The sequence below is a fragment of the Macrobrachium nipponense genome, chromosome 39, assembly GCF_015104395.2.
Source record: "Macrobrachium nipponense isolate FS-2020 chromosome 39, ASM1510439v2, whole genome shotgun sequence".
Lineage (NCBI taxonomy): Eukaryota > Metazoa > Arthropoda > Malacostraca > Decapoda > Palaemonidae > Macrobrachium > Macrobrachium nipponense.
The window spans coordinates 20,584,093-20,597,710 of record NC_061099.1 but is presented as its reverse complement, the minus strand read 5'-3'; the positions used below and the strand labels follow the sequence as shown (position 1 = coordinate 20,597,710).

The 13,618-nt window shown below is 39.3% G+C and overlaps 2 protein-coding genes across 2 annotated transcripts in view; one reads left to right on the top strand and one right to left on the bottom strand.

Moving 5' to 3' along the window:
* The window catches only part of LOC135210184 (ataxin-10-like), a 49,820-nt gene extending 37,524 nt beyond the window's left edge, over positions 1-12,296 (bottom strand). Inside the window, exons 1-7 of the mRNA XM_064243015.1 lie at positions 12,199-12,296; positions 11,794-11,925; positions 10,581-10,749; positions 10,045-10,277; positions 9,519-9,617; positions 1,072-1,342; positions 500-559 (exon numbers count right to left, since the gene is read on the bottom strand). Coding sequence (XP_064099085.1) covers positions 500-559; positions 1,072-1,342; positions 9,519-9,617; positions 10,045-10,277; positions 10,581-10,749; positions 11,794-11,925; positions 12,199-12,212 — 978 coding nt within the window. The 5' untranslated portion in view covers positions 12,213-12,296. The remainder of the gene's footprint in view (positions 1-499; positions 560-1,071; positions 1,343-9,518; positions 9,618-10,044; positions 10,278-10,580; positions 10,750-11,793; positions 11,926-12,198) is intronic.
* On the top strand, positions 3,325-4,832 carry LOC135209914 (uncharacterized). Its single transcript, XM_064242653.1, has 2 exons — positions 3,325-3,506; positions 3,624-4,832. The coding sequence occupies exons 1-2, from the start codon at positions 3,351-3,353 to the stop codon at positions 4,830-4,832; spliced, it is 1,365 nt and encodes a 454-aa protein (XP_064098723.1). The 5' UTR covers positions 3,325-3,350.
* Positions 12,297-13,618: the final 1,322 nt, after the last annotated feature.

Here is a 13,618-nt window from a genome sequence, read left to right as displayed (position 1 = left end):
AGGAGCACTGGCTGAATAATCTTTCAACTGTGCTGACCAGAAGAGTAATCATTTGTGGTCTTTTCGCCGGCCCGAACATAAAACAAGATGGCCAATGCACATGCGCAATAGTCACTTCTACAGGTTTTGATGTAGGAAAACTGGGTACAGCTTTCACTGAAGACGAGAAAAAGGCCTTGTCTTTTGTGTCCATTATACTCTATCACCTGTCATAGTGTTTGTCATTATGGCATAATACCCAGCTAAAAGACATTTCTCTGTTGTTAGTCTGATCACCTTGGGGCGCTGGCGCACACCCGGGAGGGTAACTCCTTTGAGAACGAAACAGCGACTACGCTATAAAAAATATATCGTAAAGGCACTTGTAATTATTATTCACAAGTAAATAGTGCACACCCAAAAAGCAGCTCAGAAGTAGCTTTTTAGAAATATTATTATGATATGAAGGAAATTCAGATTAAACTTTGAATATAGGTTTTAAAACAACTTTTAATCTTACCATGGCACTGTCATCCTCAGCATCATTTGTGTTTGTGCGTAGTATCTTATCTGCTCTGTTCTTAAAAAGAATAATATTTAAGAAAATTATTCTCATTGTGAAATTATTCTCATTTTGGATTATTAAGACAGACAAATGGCAGATGTATTTACTACTGATGGTAGAATAGAACAGTAGTAAAAACTAAGATGACCAAGAAAACTTTATCTCAAACAAAGAAAACTTGATTTCAGACAATGTCTAAAGATGCAGAATTGCTGTAAATACATAAAATTTAATAGAAGACAGCCTTCATGATTCTGTTCATATATAGAATGACATTTCCTTGTGTGGTGCTTGCAAATTTATATCTAAAAATGTCACCTGGTCACTTACATATAAACTACAATAGTCATGACAACATTCAGGCATAACTATGTTAATTTCACCTACAAAACTACAAACCACAATGGAAATAAGCTGCATTTAAGCTGATTTTACTTTTTAGGCTCTCATGAAAGCTAAATGCAAGGTGATAAATTTAGTTAGTACGTATTTGGATTTAAAACTCTGTAACAGCATACACCACTGACCTTAAACATGGTGGTTAAAAAGTTGACTGACAAAGCTGGCAAAGATCCACATTTTGAGCCGGACTTCCCCTCTACAATGTTGCTTAAAATCTCCAGCAACAGCATTTGTTGATTTACAGATAGGAGATTCCAAACACCGTTCACTCTACTGTCACAGCACAACATCAATTCAAGATTATACAAGACAAAGCACGATGTCTGTTCACTACTACATTCTCCTCCCATGTAAAGGCTCAGCAAATCACAGATAATACTGTCCACATCACTGCAGCTGAAGAAAAATAAAAAGGGAAGACAGTTCTTAATTTTAATTATTTTTAACAGCGTACACCTTATGATACAACTACAGTCATTCTATTAAAATTCTACAGAACTAGTCTGCTAACAGCCAGCCAGGTAAAATAACTTCTTTTCTGGGCTCAACCTGTGCCGCTCCGTGAAATGCTCCTTATAGCATCATTTCTAAGGTATAAAACTGCTATATATACCAGAGAAAAAAGTTGCATGGAATGCCGCGTATATGCCTAGCTCGCTCACCCATATAGGGTGTCGGTATAGTAACTGGGGCGTGAAAAACCACTCTCAGAGGTCTCTTACCAATTAGTTATCTCCTCTCCCAACATCCCCCGTTACTACGAGGTGCCGTTCTACATCCCACTACTGCCCGCCACCCCTCTACCACCCATGCGTACCTAAACATTCCTTTCAATAGCATCGTACGAAGTACTACTGTTTTTCGTTTGTTGATTTTTTGTGCTTGATTTTCATAATGTCGGACCTCCTGGAAGCTTCCACTACTAAGTTGAGTACTACTATTGGTTGTGCTATGCACTGAAGTTGCGTTCTCTTTATCGTAGGTATTTCCTACGAGAATATGATCTTGATCAAGAATCGTAGATATCCGACCCAGTCGGCCATTTTGATGTCGCTACTTCACGGAGCTTTGTTTACATGTTGATTGACCATTAGTTCCTCATATTAATTGCAATCATTTTTTGTCCTAGACATATGGAAATAAATGCACTTTTAATATTTTGTATAATTTTTATACGATGTTTACGTGGGTTTTAGATATTTAGTGACTTGGCATACACTGGGCTACGGTCCGAGCATTACATGTTCGAGTCATATCCTACTTTAGGGAGTTTCCCTTGGTTTGACAACTTTTGAGCGTAATTTATCTTTGCATCTTAAATCGGCAATCACCCAATTTCGTAGAGATATTATTAAGAGTGATATAGCCTACCTGACCATATCGGTATCTCACCCGATGTTGGAGACCTAGGCTATTCTCGCTCGGCTTAATTTTTGTCTAGCTTAATATTATGTTATATTCGTTGTGTGCCATTATTACCTAATTATCTATTATTCACTTTAATTTTGGTCATTTAGTTTTGTAAGCTACATATCTCGTGGTTCAATTGGATCTTCATCATTGGTAGGGTTGTCCCACCTGACCGGTCATATGGTCCACTTGATCGCGACGAACCAGTTCGCTCTGCCGCTCCCACCTAGTACCCCTTCGGGGAGATACCTTTTATCACACGATTTAGGTTACTTTTAGGCTTTAGTTATAGTCTATATCGGGAGCGATGGAATATGTAGCGATATGGTCATACCATGAGTTAGGACAGTGACGCTTTTCTAGCTGGTTTCGACTGGCTTCCGAACGCACCGGATAGAGCAACTTATGCATACACTCAGTCTCCCCTTTCGGGTTTCCGCCGCATTATTTTGATTCCGTTACAACCGGAATAGTTCTACACACTAATATTTTAGTGTATTGATCAGATTCAGGTATCTCACCCTGTTCTGTTATCGTAGATTACACACAAATAGAATTTTGTCGGTCGATCCCGGAAGAGGCATACAGACGTAGCCTACAAAATCTTATATTCTCTTGTTTACTATGCACAAAATTTCGGAGCAGGCGGACAGACTACGTAACCGATATCCGCCGCTCAACACCTTTTGGTACAGTATACGTCTACCTTGGTAGCGATACAATCATTGGAGAATATTTTTTCCTTAAGTGGATTTAGTTTCCCGGAGCAGGCGGATAAATACGAAGTTAGATCCGCCATAATTTTCAACAGAATAAAAAGATTCATAGACTAAATGACCGAGCTGTATATGTTAAGATTTAGTATACAGAAGTCTATTTTTACTATATATGTTATAATTTAAGATTACGATAAATAATCCGCGGCTTCCGGTAGTTTATATATACAAATTGAATACTTATGTATCAATTTACCTTACAGGTGGTGCGTTGTCAGATGACAGCTTGCGCAGCTGTCCTTCAGCAAAGGTGCGGACATGAGGTTTGCAGGTCCCATGCACCCTGCGCCGTACAGGTCGATGACCTCATCGTCTGGCATCTGGATGCGTGTGAGATCTGTTATGGGCTTTTTGCCGATATAACCTCGGACTCGGTGAGTACGCACTTAGATATTTCATTACTAATTATGAGATATGGTGTTCAAGAAGTGAACAAATTATTCTCTTTAGTTTTAAGAAAGTGATAATCCTAATTAGTACTTCTTTTTCAGACCCCACAGGCTGTCAAGAACACATCTCTTTCAACCCTCAAGATCTGGGTTGGCGGATTCGGCCGTAACGTTAAGGCTAAGAAACCTTATATTCTATCAGAGGAGTTATGCACCCTCCTCTACCCAAATGCCAAGATGTCAGCGGCAGTTCCCAAGGAAGTGGCTGCACCCATCATTGCCAAGATAAGGGAAGACACGCAGTCCTTGCCTGAAGATCTTGAGGGACTGGGGGAAGAAGTGTTGGAAGACGTGGCGGCCATCAGCCTTGACATAGAACCAATGGTTCTGGATGCCAGTGATCAAGGTAGGGAGGTAAGTGGGGCAAGTAGTGTGCGGTCTAAGATTCCTGTTCTTAGCCCTGCACCATCTTTAACATCTTCTCATGCTTCTTTTCAAGGGTTTACTGCAAAGACCCTGGTTGGGGACAAACCAGGCTCAGTAATACCAAAAGTCAAACACTTGAGGAAGGCCTTATCTAAGCCAAGTAAACCATCTAGGTTACCGAGACTTACCAAGTCATTAAATGCATCTAAGTCTTCGGAGATTCCGGTAGCAGCTACTCCCCTACATCACGGGTCGAGATCAAGGAGCTCCAAATCTAAGGCTTCAGAACCTTCCTTTGATCCGGTTGCCTTCTCTAATCTTTTAATGGAGAAGATTGGAAGTATGGTCCAATCTCAGATTGGAACCATCTCGGATCGGTTGCAGTCTATGGACACTTTTGCTCAGAGACTGCAAAACCAGGAGAACATGTTAGAAAATCTCCTGAGAACCGGACTGCCACAACAACAACAGTTTGTGTTGCCAGACGCTTCCAAACTTCCGGCTTTCGTAAAGAGCAATCCATGGCGATTGGCTTTACATGCACCATTCGTGGATGGCATGTTAACCATAGAAGGATGTGGAACTCGGCCGGTAGAGGACTTTGAATTCTACCCGCCGGGATTGCAGTTTCCCTTCCCAGGATATGCTCGACTGACAGAGGAAGCGCTAGTAAGACTAGATAAGATTCCTAAGGAGACGATGATCTATCCTAAGGAACAGGCTCAGTCCGCATGGGTCCGGACATTGAACGAATGGGAGTGTGTGAACACAATGTTGTCCCCCCATAAGAGTTCTTACACAATGTTTGTAGTAGAAGGTCAAACACCGACACCTTGTACTACAAAAGTGGTTGATCTGGCTCTTCAGGCGGCTATGGAGGACTAGCCCATGCCACAACTAAGAGAAACGGAGTTGACTTCTCTACTTTTTCCAGGAGATCATGAATGCTGGGTTGACGCCCCAGCAACTTTCACCACAGGGAAACTGAACATTGACTGTGCCTCTACACAGTTCAGTGACAAACTTCCGAGACTCCCAGAATCCTTGGTCAGAATCGAGTATGAGGCCACGTACTCGGTTAAGTAGATCAATCAACTCCGCTACAATGGCAGAAATGGCTTCGCTGGTATACCAAGACGAGTCATTGTTCAAGATCCTTACCAAGTCTCTCCTCCTCACACTTCAAAGTGATGCCTATGACTTTGCTGTAGCACGCCGTAATTGCAGAAAGCATGTGCTTTCAGAAGCTACAATAAAGCATGAGCCAAATAAACTGATTAAAGCCTCAATTTGGGGCCCAGACTTATTCCCAGAAGACATTGTTAACAGTGTCTTAGGTGAGGCTGCTAGGGTCAATCAAAGTCTCAAAGTTCGTTGGGGCCTGATGCCAAAACGGAAATATGAACAATCAGGAAATCAGACAAGAGGCAGGAAGAGGTTTAGGAACTTCCAATCATACCAGACTCCACAACCCCAAGCTGTCGTTCAGATGACGATTCCTGTACCTCAAGGGACTCGGCCGTCTACATCTAAATCCCAACCCCAACAACAACAATACGTTTGGATGACTCAGCCTCCTCAACATCAAGCTCCTTCTCCGGCTTTTAACCCCTCCTTTGAGACACAAGGAGTGTTCCATGGGTACAATAGGTACGCCAGAGGTAGTAGAGCCAGAGGTAACTTTCATAATAGAGGTGGAAGGACTTCAACAAGAGGCAGAGGATACAGACCCTCTTCAAACCATTGAGACATCTCAGGTAGGGGGAAGACTATACAAATTTTGGAGCCGGTGGAGGTTCAGCAAGTGGGCTTCCAGCATAGTATCCAAGGGTCTGGGGTGGAGTTGGATAAAAGGGCCCCCTCCACTAACCAGTTTTCATCAAGCTCCATCGGCAGAACTAGACCTATACACCAAAAATCTTTTGCAAAAGAATGCAATAAAAGAAGTAAGATCTTTGAAATTTCAAGGACGCTTGTTCAGCGTGCCAAAGAAAGACTCAGAACAAAGAAGGATGATTCTAGATTTGTCACATCTGAATACTTACATTCGATGCGACAAGTTCCATATGTTGACTATCTCGCAGGTGCAGACCTTACTTCCCCGTGGGGCCGTCACCACCTCTATAGATCTTACAGACGCTTACTATCATGTTCCGATAGCAAGGCATTTTCGTCCCTTTCTAGGATTCAAACTAGGCAGAAGGGCATACTCATTCAAAGCTGGCAGAGACAGTAGTCCAAGAGCTGAGAACTCAAGGAATACAGTTAGTGGCCTATCTAGACGATTGGCTTATATGGGCCAGCAATGTAGAGGATTGCGTAAAGGCGACAAACAAAGTCATAAAATTTTTGGAACACTTAGGTTTCAAAATAAACCTCAAGAAGTCCCGTCTTACTCCAGCAGCACATTTCCAATGGTTAGGACTGCAATGGAACCTAATCACACACAGACTATCTCTTCCCTCAACAAAAAGGAAAGAAATAGCAAAGAAAACAAAAAGTTTTCTCAAGGACAAATTAACGTCCAGGAGAAGACAAGAAAGAATTCTAGGCTCACTTCAGTTTGCATCAGTAACAGACACATTACTAAAGGCAAAACTGAAAGATATAAATCGGGTATGGCGATCCAAGGCGAACAAGAGGAAACGAGACAAAATATCTCTAATCCCACAAATACTAAAGAAAAGGTTGCTACCTTGGACCAAGGCCAAGAATCTGGCAAAATCGATTCCCCTACGATTTCCACCACCAGCGTTGGTAATACACACAGACGCCTCTCTAAGCGGTTGGGGAGGTTACTCCCAATACGAAAAAGTCCAAGGTTTGTGGTCAGTAACGTTGCGTCAACTCCACATCAACATATTGGAAGCCATGGCAGTATTCTTAACTCTGAAGAAACTAGCCCCGGCAAAGAAGCAACACATCAGATTAATTCTGGACAACGAAGTAATAGTCCATTGCTTAAACAGAGGGGGATCCAAATCAAGTCACATAAATCATGTGATGATAGCAATCTTTACGATTGCAACAAGAAACCAATGGCACCTGTCAGCTGTACACCTGGCAGGAGTGAGAAATGTGGTAGCAGACGCACTTTCAAGGACAACTCCGCTGGAGTCGGAATGGTCATTGGACAAAGATTCATTCAATTGGATTTGTCAACAGATTCCGAACCTTCAGGTGGACCTATTCGCCACGGAATCCAACAACAAACTAAAATGTTATGTTGCTCCCAACCTGGACCCTCTGGCCTATGCCACGGACGCCATGTCCATAGATTGGAACACCTGGCAAAGAATTTATCTGTTCCCTCCGATAAACATGTTAATGAAAGTACTAGACAAACTCAGGACTTTCAAAGGTCAGATAGCTCTGGTAGCCCCCAATTGGCCCAAGAGCAATTGGTTTCCTCTGATGGTAGAACTAGGACTCCTCCCTCGGCGGATCCCAGATCCCAAGTTGACACAGGTAGTACAAACTCACAGTGTGTTAGCTTCCTCAAGAATTCGGAGTGCCCTAACTTTATGGACTTTATGAAATTTGCAGCACAAAGAGATGCTAACAATGATCCTCTAAATACCTTGTTTCTAGAGTCAGATAAAAGAGACTCAACCCTTCGTCAATATGATTCAGCTGTAAGAAAACTGGCAAAGTTCTTAAGAGATTCTAAGATTAGAGCAATGACTCGGAACCTAGCAGTTACCTTTTTTAGGACCCTGTTTGAAACGGGATTAGCAGCTAATACAATTACAACAATTAAATCTGCCTTGAAGAAGATATTTCAGATTGGGTTTAATATTAATCTTACAGATTCATATTTTTCATCAATTCCAAAAGCTTGCGCCAGACTAAAACCAGTAACCCGCTCCCACACAGTTTCCTGGTTTTTAAATGATGTTCTTAAACTGGCCTCTGAAACCAATAATGATTCATGTTCATACATAACACTGTTTAGAAAAACTTTATTTTTGGTAAGTTTAGCAAGAATATCTGAGCTTTCAGCATTATCTAGAGAACCGAATCATATTGTTTTTCTCGCATCTGGGGAAGTACAAATCTTTCCAGACAAGAGATTTTTAGCAAAGAATGAGGATCCACAGAACCGATGGTCACCGTGGAGGATTGTCCCACTTCCACAGGATCCATCCTTATGTCCAGTTAACACTTTGAAAGCTTATCTGAACAGAACTTCTAATAAGTCTTCAGGCCCTTTATTTATTAGAGAAAATGGAGGAAACATTTCCTTAAAAGGAATTAGACAGCAGATTCTTTATTTTATCAAACAAGCTAATCCAGAATCAATTCCACATGCTCATGATATTCGAGCAGTAGCCACGTCAGTTAATTATTTTCACCATATGAATTTTGAAGATTTAAAAAAGTATACAGGTTGGAAATCACCATTAGTATTTAAATGCCATTACTTAAAATCCTTGGAAGCCCTAAAATTTGCAACAGTAGCAGCAGGAAATGTAGTTCCTCCTGATATATCAGAACCATGTTAAGAAGTTAATTCATTAGTATTCCTTACCTTTCTTTCTCCCCTACCTGCCTCATTTATTGTCCCTGCCTTAGCCTTGTTACTCACCTGTAATTAAATTAGATTTGGTACTCACCTGTATTGTAATTAACCTGTTCCGGTACTCAACATTTAGTTTATTGGATGTAAATTGTATAGTATTAAGATATATTGTGATATCTTTTGATGGTTTCCAAGAAATTCTTGGACCCCTCCTTTTGAGTACCAGTATAGTATGTATATTTGTCTTGTATAAAGGTTACTAGTAGACACCTTTATTTTCTTTTGGAAATGTTTTTCCTGAATAAGTTTTTGATAACTGATTACTTTTATGTCAGTTTGTATTAGATTATATATTTTGATACGGTATTAAAGTTCCTTCTTTATATATCCTAGTTTTTATTCTATTCCTTTTCAGGTAACTAATTACAAGCTATTGGACCAATTCTCTGTTACTATTTCACGGAGCGGCACAGGTTGAGCCCAGAAAAGGGATTTTGACAGAGGAAAAATCTATTTCTGGGCAAGAGACCTGTGCCGCACCCAGTGAAACCCCACCCTTGTTTGTCCTCACCCTAGACTGGTCCAAGCTTTGGGATGCTATGAGGAATGTTTAGGTACGCATGGGTGGTAGAGGGGTGGCGGGCAGTAGTGGGATGTAGAACGGCACCTCGTAGTAACGGGGGATGTTGGGAGAGGAGATAACTAATTGGTAAGAGACCTCTGAGAGTGGTTTTTCACGCCCCAGTTACTATACCGACACCCTATATGGGTGAGCGAGCTAGGCATATGCCCGGCATTCCATGCAACTTTTTTCTCTGGTATATATAGCAGTTTTATACCTTAGAAATGATGCTATAAGGAGCATTTCACTGGGCGGCACAGGTCTCTCGCCCAGAAATAGATTTTTCCTCTGTCAAAATCCCTTTTCTTATCAGAGTTTGTCAGAATTGTAATGGATGGACAAGGCACAATGGTAAAGTAGTGGGTTTGTTTCAAAACATATGTACATTTGCATAGCAATTCTTATGAAAATGTCAGATTTCCCCTACCTGCATAATTGTTTCTTGAGGTCTTCCTCTAAAAGGCAATTAAAAATTACCATGCATGCTAGATACGATACAGTCTCCTCATGATACTGTAGCAATGATCTGAAAAATAATAAAAAAATAAAATAAGTACTATATATAAAAAAATTCTTTGATTTAAATGAATAAAAATAAAATGGAAAAGGTCAATACAATTTTAATAGGAAAGCAAAACAAAATTCCATGTAATATGAGCAGCATGGGGAAATTAAGACTGAGTTCTAGTGATGTAAAACCTGATTATCAAGGCACTGACACTACAGTGAAATGAACATTTTCTAACTGCACTGTTGCAAAACAGTACAACACCCCAAAAAATACAAGAACAATTGTAAATGTCTACTTTTACAATCCTATGTCAATTTCACCCTCTGTCATATTACAAACATACAGTTATCTGTATATTGGCACTGGAAATTGAATCTACTCCAGTTTATATACTCAAGAAATATATATACAACTATGCAACACTTTGTGCAGCAACACTGACCTTAACAATGGCAGTAAATAAGGCCACATGATCCTTCGTGTAGACGTATTGGCAGCGACTAAATTTCCTAAACAGGTAATGGAGGCTTTGGCCAACCGAGAAAGCCCACTACAATCGCCTGATTGCTGCCTCTCTTCCAAATCACCTACCTCTTTCAATCTTCCATGCTTAGAAAGGAACACCCACTTTATAGATGCCAATACCACATTACGAAGTTCTTCTGTCTCTGCTACCTGTTAAGATTTCAGGGAAAATGATCAGAAAATGTATTTTCAAAGCAGAGTATGACATATACCACTTAAACACAATCATTTGAGAAAAAGTACTAAACAATTATCTCCTAGGAATTTTTATCTTTTTGTTACAATGAATTTAAAAGTCACTACACATTTTCAAAGTACATTAAAACTCTACTTTACCATGAGTTGTATAATTATCATCTCCTCATAGGAATTTTTATCTTTTCATTAGTACACTGAATCTAAAAGCACTAAATATTTTCAAGTACGGTACATACAAAAACAACTCTACCTTACCATGAGTTGTATTGATGAGCAGTTGACAAAGGCATTTCTTAAACAAAACAAAGCTTGTGTAGGTACTTCAAGGTTATTTGAAGAAGGTAAGCATTCTTCTGTCCATTTACTAATCTCACTGTTTATTATACCACATAAATTCCATATTACTTTTGAATCCATTTTATTCCTGTAAGAAGTGACAAAACTTTCCTTTAAAAGACATGATTACTGACCCAGAATAATTTACAACTACTTTTCCATGCTTATGTTGACTTTCTGTACGTATTTCCCTTTACCTCATCTTACTTCTTCCTAATGAACACCATACTCTTTGCAAGCTTGAACTACAAGTTAGTGGTCCCTGTGGGCTTGTTCCATATGAATAAGGTTCATCTTCTGAATAAATATAATGGTAATAATTAAGTGTTAAGCAATCCAAAAGTACAGTTTACTGTGTAGTGTACAACATTTTTTTAGATTCTTGTGAGCCAAACTGGTTTTTAAGCATAAAGAAAACATTTGTGGCAAATACACAAAAGAAATGTTCACATTAGTATTGACGTTAACTTGCTGGGAGTTTAAGTTCAAAATCTTTCCTGTAAGACACTTAGATTTAACTTATTAGGAGAAAGTGTCTGTATATGTAAAAGCTCTGCAGTCACCCAAACATTCTCATGGTCATTGTACAATATTGACGAATGTTCCAAGTTCTCAATGTCCTTATGTCAATGAAGAAGAATATTATCTATCATGAGGATTACGAAAGTAATTCTGAAACACCCCCTCTCTCCCATTATTATTATTATTGAAAATATAAACCTCTATTCATATGGAACAAGCCTACAAAGGCCATTGACTTGAAATTCAAGCTTCTAAATAATATGGTGTTAAAATCTGGCATACAACTACAATAGGGCTAATAAAATGCATGTTTATGGATTTATGAGTCAGATCTGAAATAAAATTTTAGTCAGATCTCTTAAGGTAAAATCATACTAAATTAGTGAGGATCTCCAAGAGGCAAAATTAATGAAATTTCATGGCTTCTAATCTTTATATTTGATGTCTTGGATTTACTGGTACATTATTATCATAAGCTTTTAAAAATCACTTGTCCTAGTCACAATGAGATGGTGTTTTTCTTGTGGGAACTTGTCCAGGGAGTAGGCTATAGCAGATTTAGGCTGTCATAAAGTAATGGATTTCCCTTGAAATAAATCAAATACCTTACCTGTCTATGTTTAAGAGTTTTTCACGGATCAGTTCCAGTTTCGTGATACATTCCCCCAGAGAAGCAAGGTTATGCTGAGCATGGGCCTCTTTTGAAAGCTCCAATATAATTTGTGGATCATAAGACATTATGCTGAAAAAGAAAGATAAATTTTTAAAACTGTAAACACCAATTCTAATTAAAGATGCTAAAAATGAAGCTATTATTGATTTCCATAAATCATGAGCAGTTAGAAAGCTGATACTAGTGTCAGTGTGTTGGTGGGAAAAATGCATCATCTCTAGTTCAGACATATATTAACACATAAACACTAATGCAATACTTAAATGGATATTGAAAAATGATTTTTCACTCAACATACCACCAAAGCAAATATTTAAGTCAAAAATAGGCCACAAAGCTCACCAAGAAACTTCCATTTTGTGCCACTCTCTTGGCACTATAATCCAATGCTAACTGAGAATTTAATAGGCTGACATACAAAACTGGCATTTACATACAGGCAGTCCCCGGTTATCTGGGGGGGGGGGGGGAGGGGGGGGGGGGGGGGGGGTTCTGTTATCAGCGGGATGCTGATAAGCAAAAACCGCCATTAACTGAAACCTGGCAATTTATGGGCTTATGGTGCCTCCATTAGGTATGTTACGGTACCTTAATTCTAGAAACTTGGCCCTTATGGAGCTATATATTGCCAACTTTATGGCACCAGACAAGTGCCATAAAACCAGATCACCATTAACCGAGACAGCTGATATTTCCTACCTGCACTATGAATCTGTTATGCCATCATATGCTGCCCACTACAGCTGTTAGCTTAGTGTGCTGGTTAAAAATTATATAATTCAACCTTTAGTGTAAGTTTAGCTGTGTTAATAATTTTACGATGCACAATAGCAACAGCCATGGATAATTTAGTTCTTCTCCAAATAATTATCTGTTATTATAGATAGATAGTTTTCCAGTGATGTCACAGCAGACGAGCACCTGATAAGCTGCTGCCATCTTTTAGGTCAAGCATTGTAAACAAAGGAAATGTGAAATTTCATTGTTATTCTAAGGAATTATGAACCATATCATCAAAATTAGCCCTGTTTATCCAGGAAATCCACAGGGGTCTCCCTCTTTCACTAATCTCTTGAGTTTTATCTCTTCCATTTCTCACAACAGCAGGGACTGGGTAATAAGATTTGCCATCTCTGTTTGACCTATTGTGGCACCCAAACACACTGCAAGTGTTCACCATATTTGAAGGATTAATAGGTATAATATCGTTGCAAATTTCTGAAAAATTGTTCTTATCATGATTGTGTGCATCCCTTTTGCTCAACAGAGCTGACCTACAACATGGCCAACTTCCACGTTTACATCCAGGTCTCATTCTGAATTGAAAACTATATAGCATACACAGCCTACAGGCAGCCAATGCCAAAGAATAATTAGCCTATGAGAGGTGTAGCAATTACTGTATATACATCTCCTTGCAGCTAGTTTGCCAAGATCTTTAAAGGCAGCATGTGCTATTCTTCAACTATAAATAAAGGATAGTAAAGCATTTGCTGTTCTTTAACTGTAAATAAATGATAGTGTATAGCATTTGCTGTTCTTTAATTATAAATAAATGATAATGCAGAAAGGTAGTAAGATCAGTGACTCACATACCCCTAGCATACTCATAATGTCCGAATCTGATAGATAGACAGATAGCCTAGCCAAGCTTTTTCAAACCTTTGACTACTATGGCAAGTAGCCTAGTAAATCCCAAGCTCTAATCAAAGACCATCTTTGGGTCTTGTTAGTCATGTTACTGGGCCTAAAATAGAGAATA

What these genes read in the sequence shown, in the direction of transcription:
- LOC135209914 (XM_064242653.1), top strand. Translation starts at nt 3,351, where the DNA reads ATGACAGCTTGCGCAGCTGTCCTTCAGCAAAGGTGCGGACATGAGGTT. An exon ending in CCGATATAACCTCGGACTCG is followed by an intron (nt 3,507 to 3,623) that starts GTGAGTACGCAC and finishes CTTCTTTTTCAG; the next exon opens with ACCCCACAGGCTGTCAAGAA.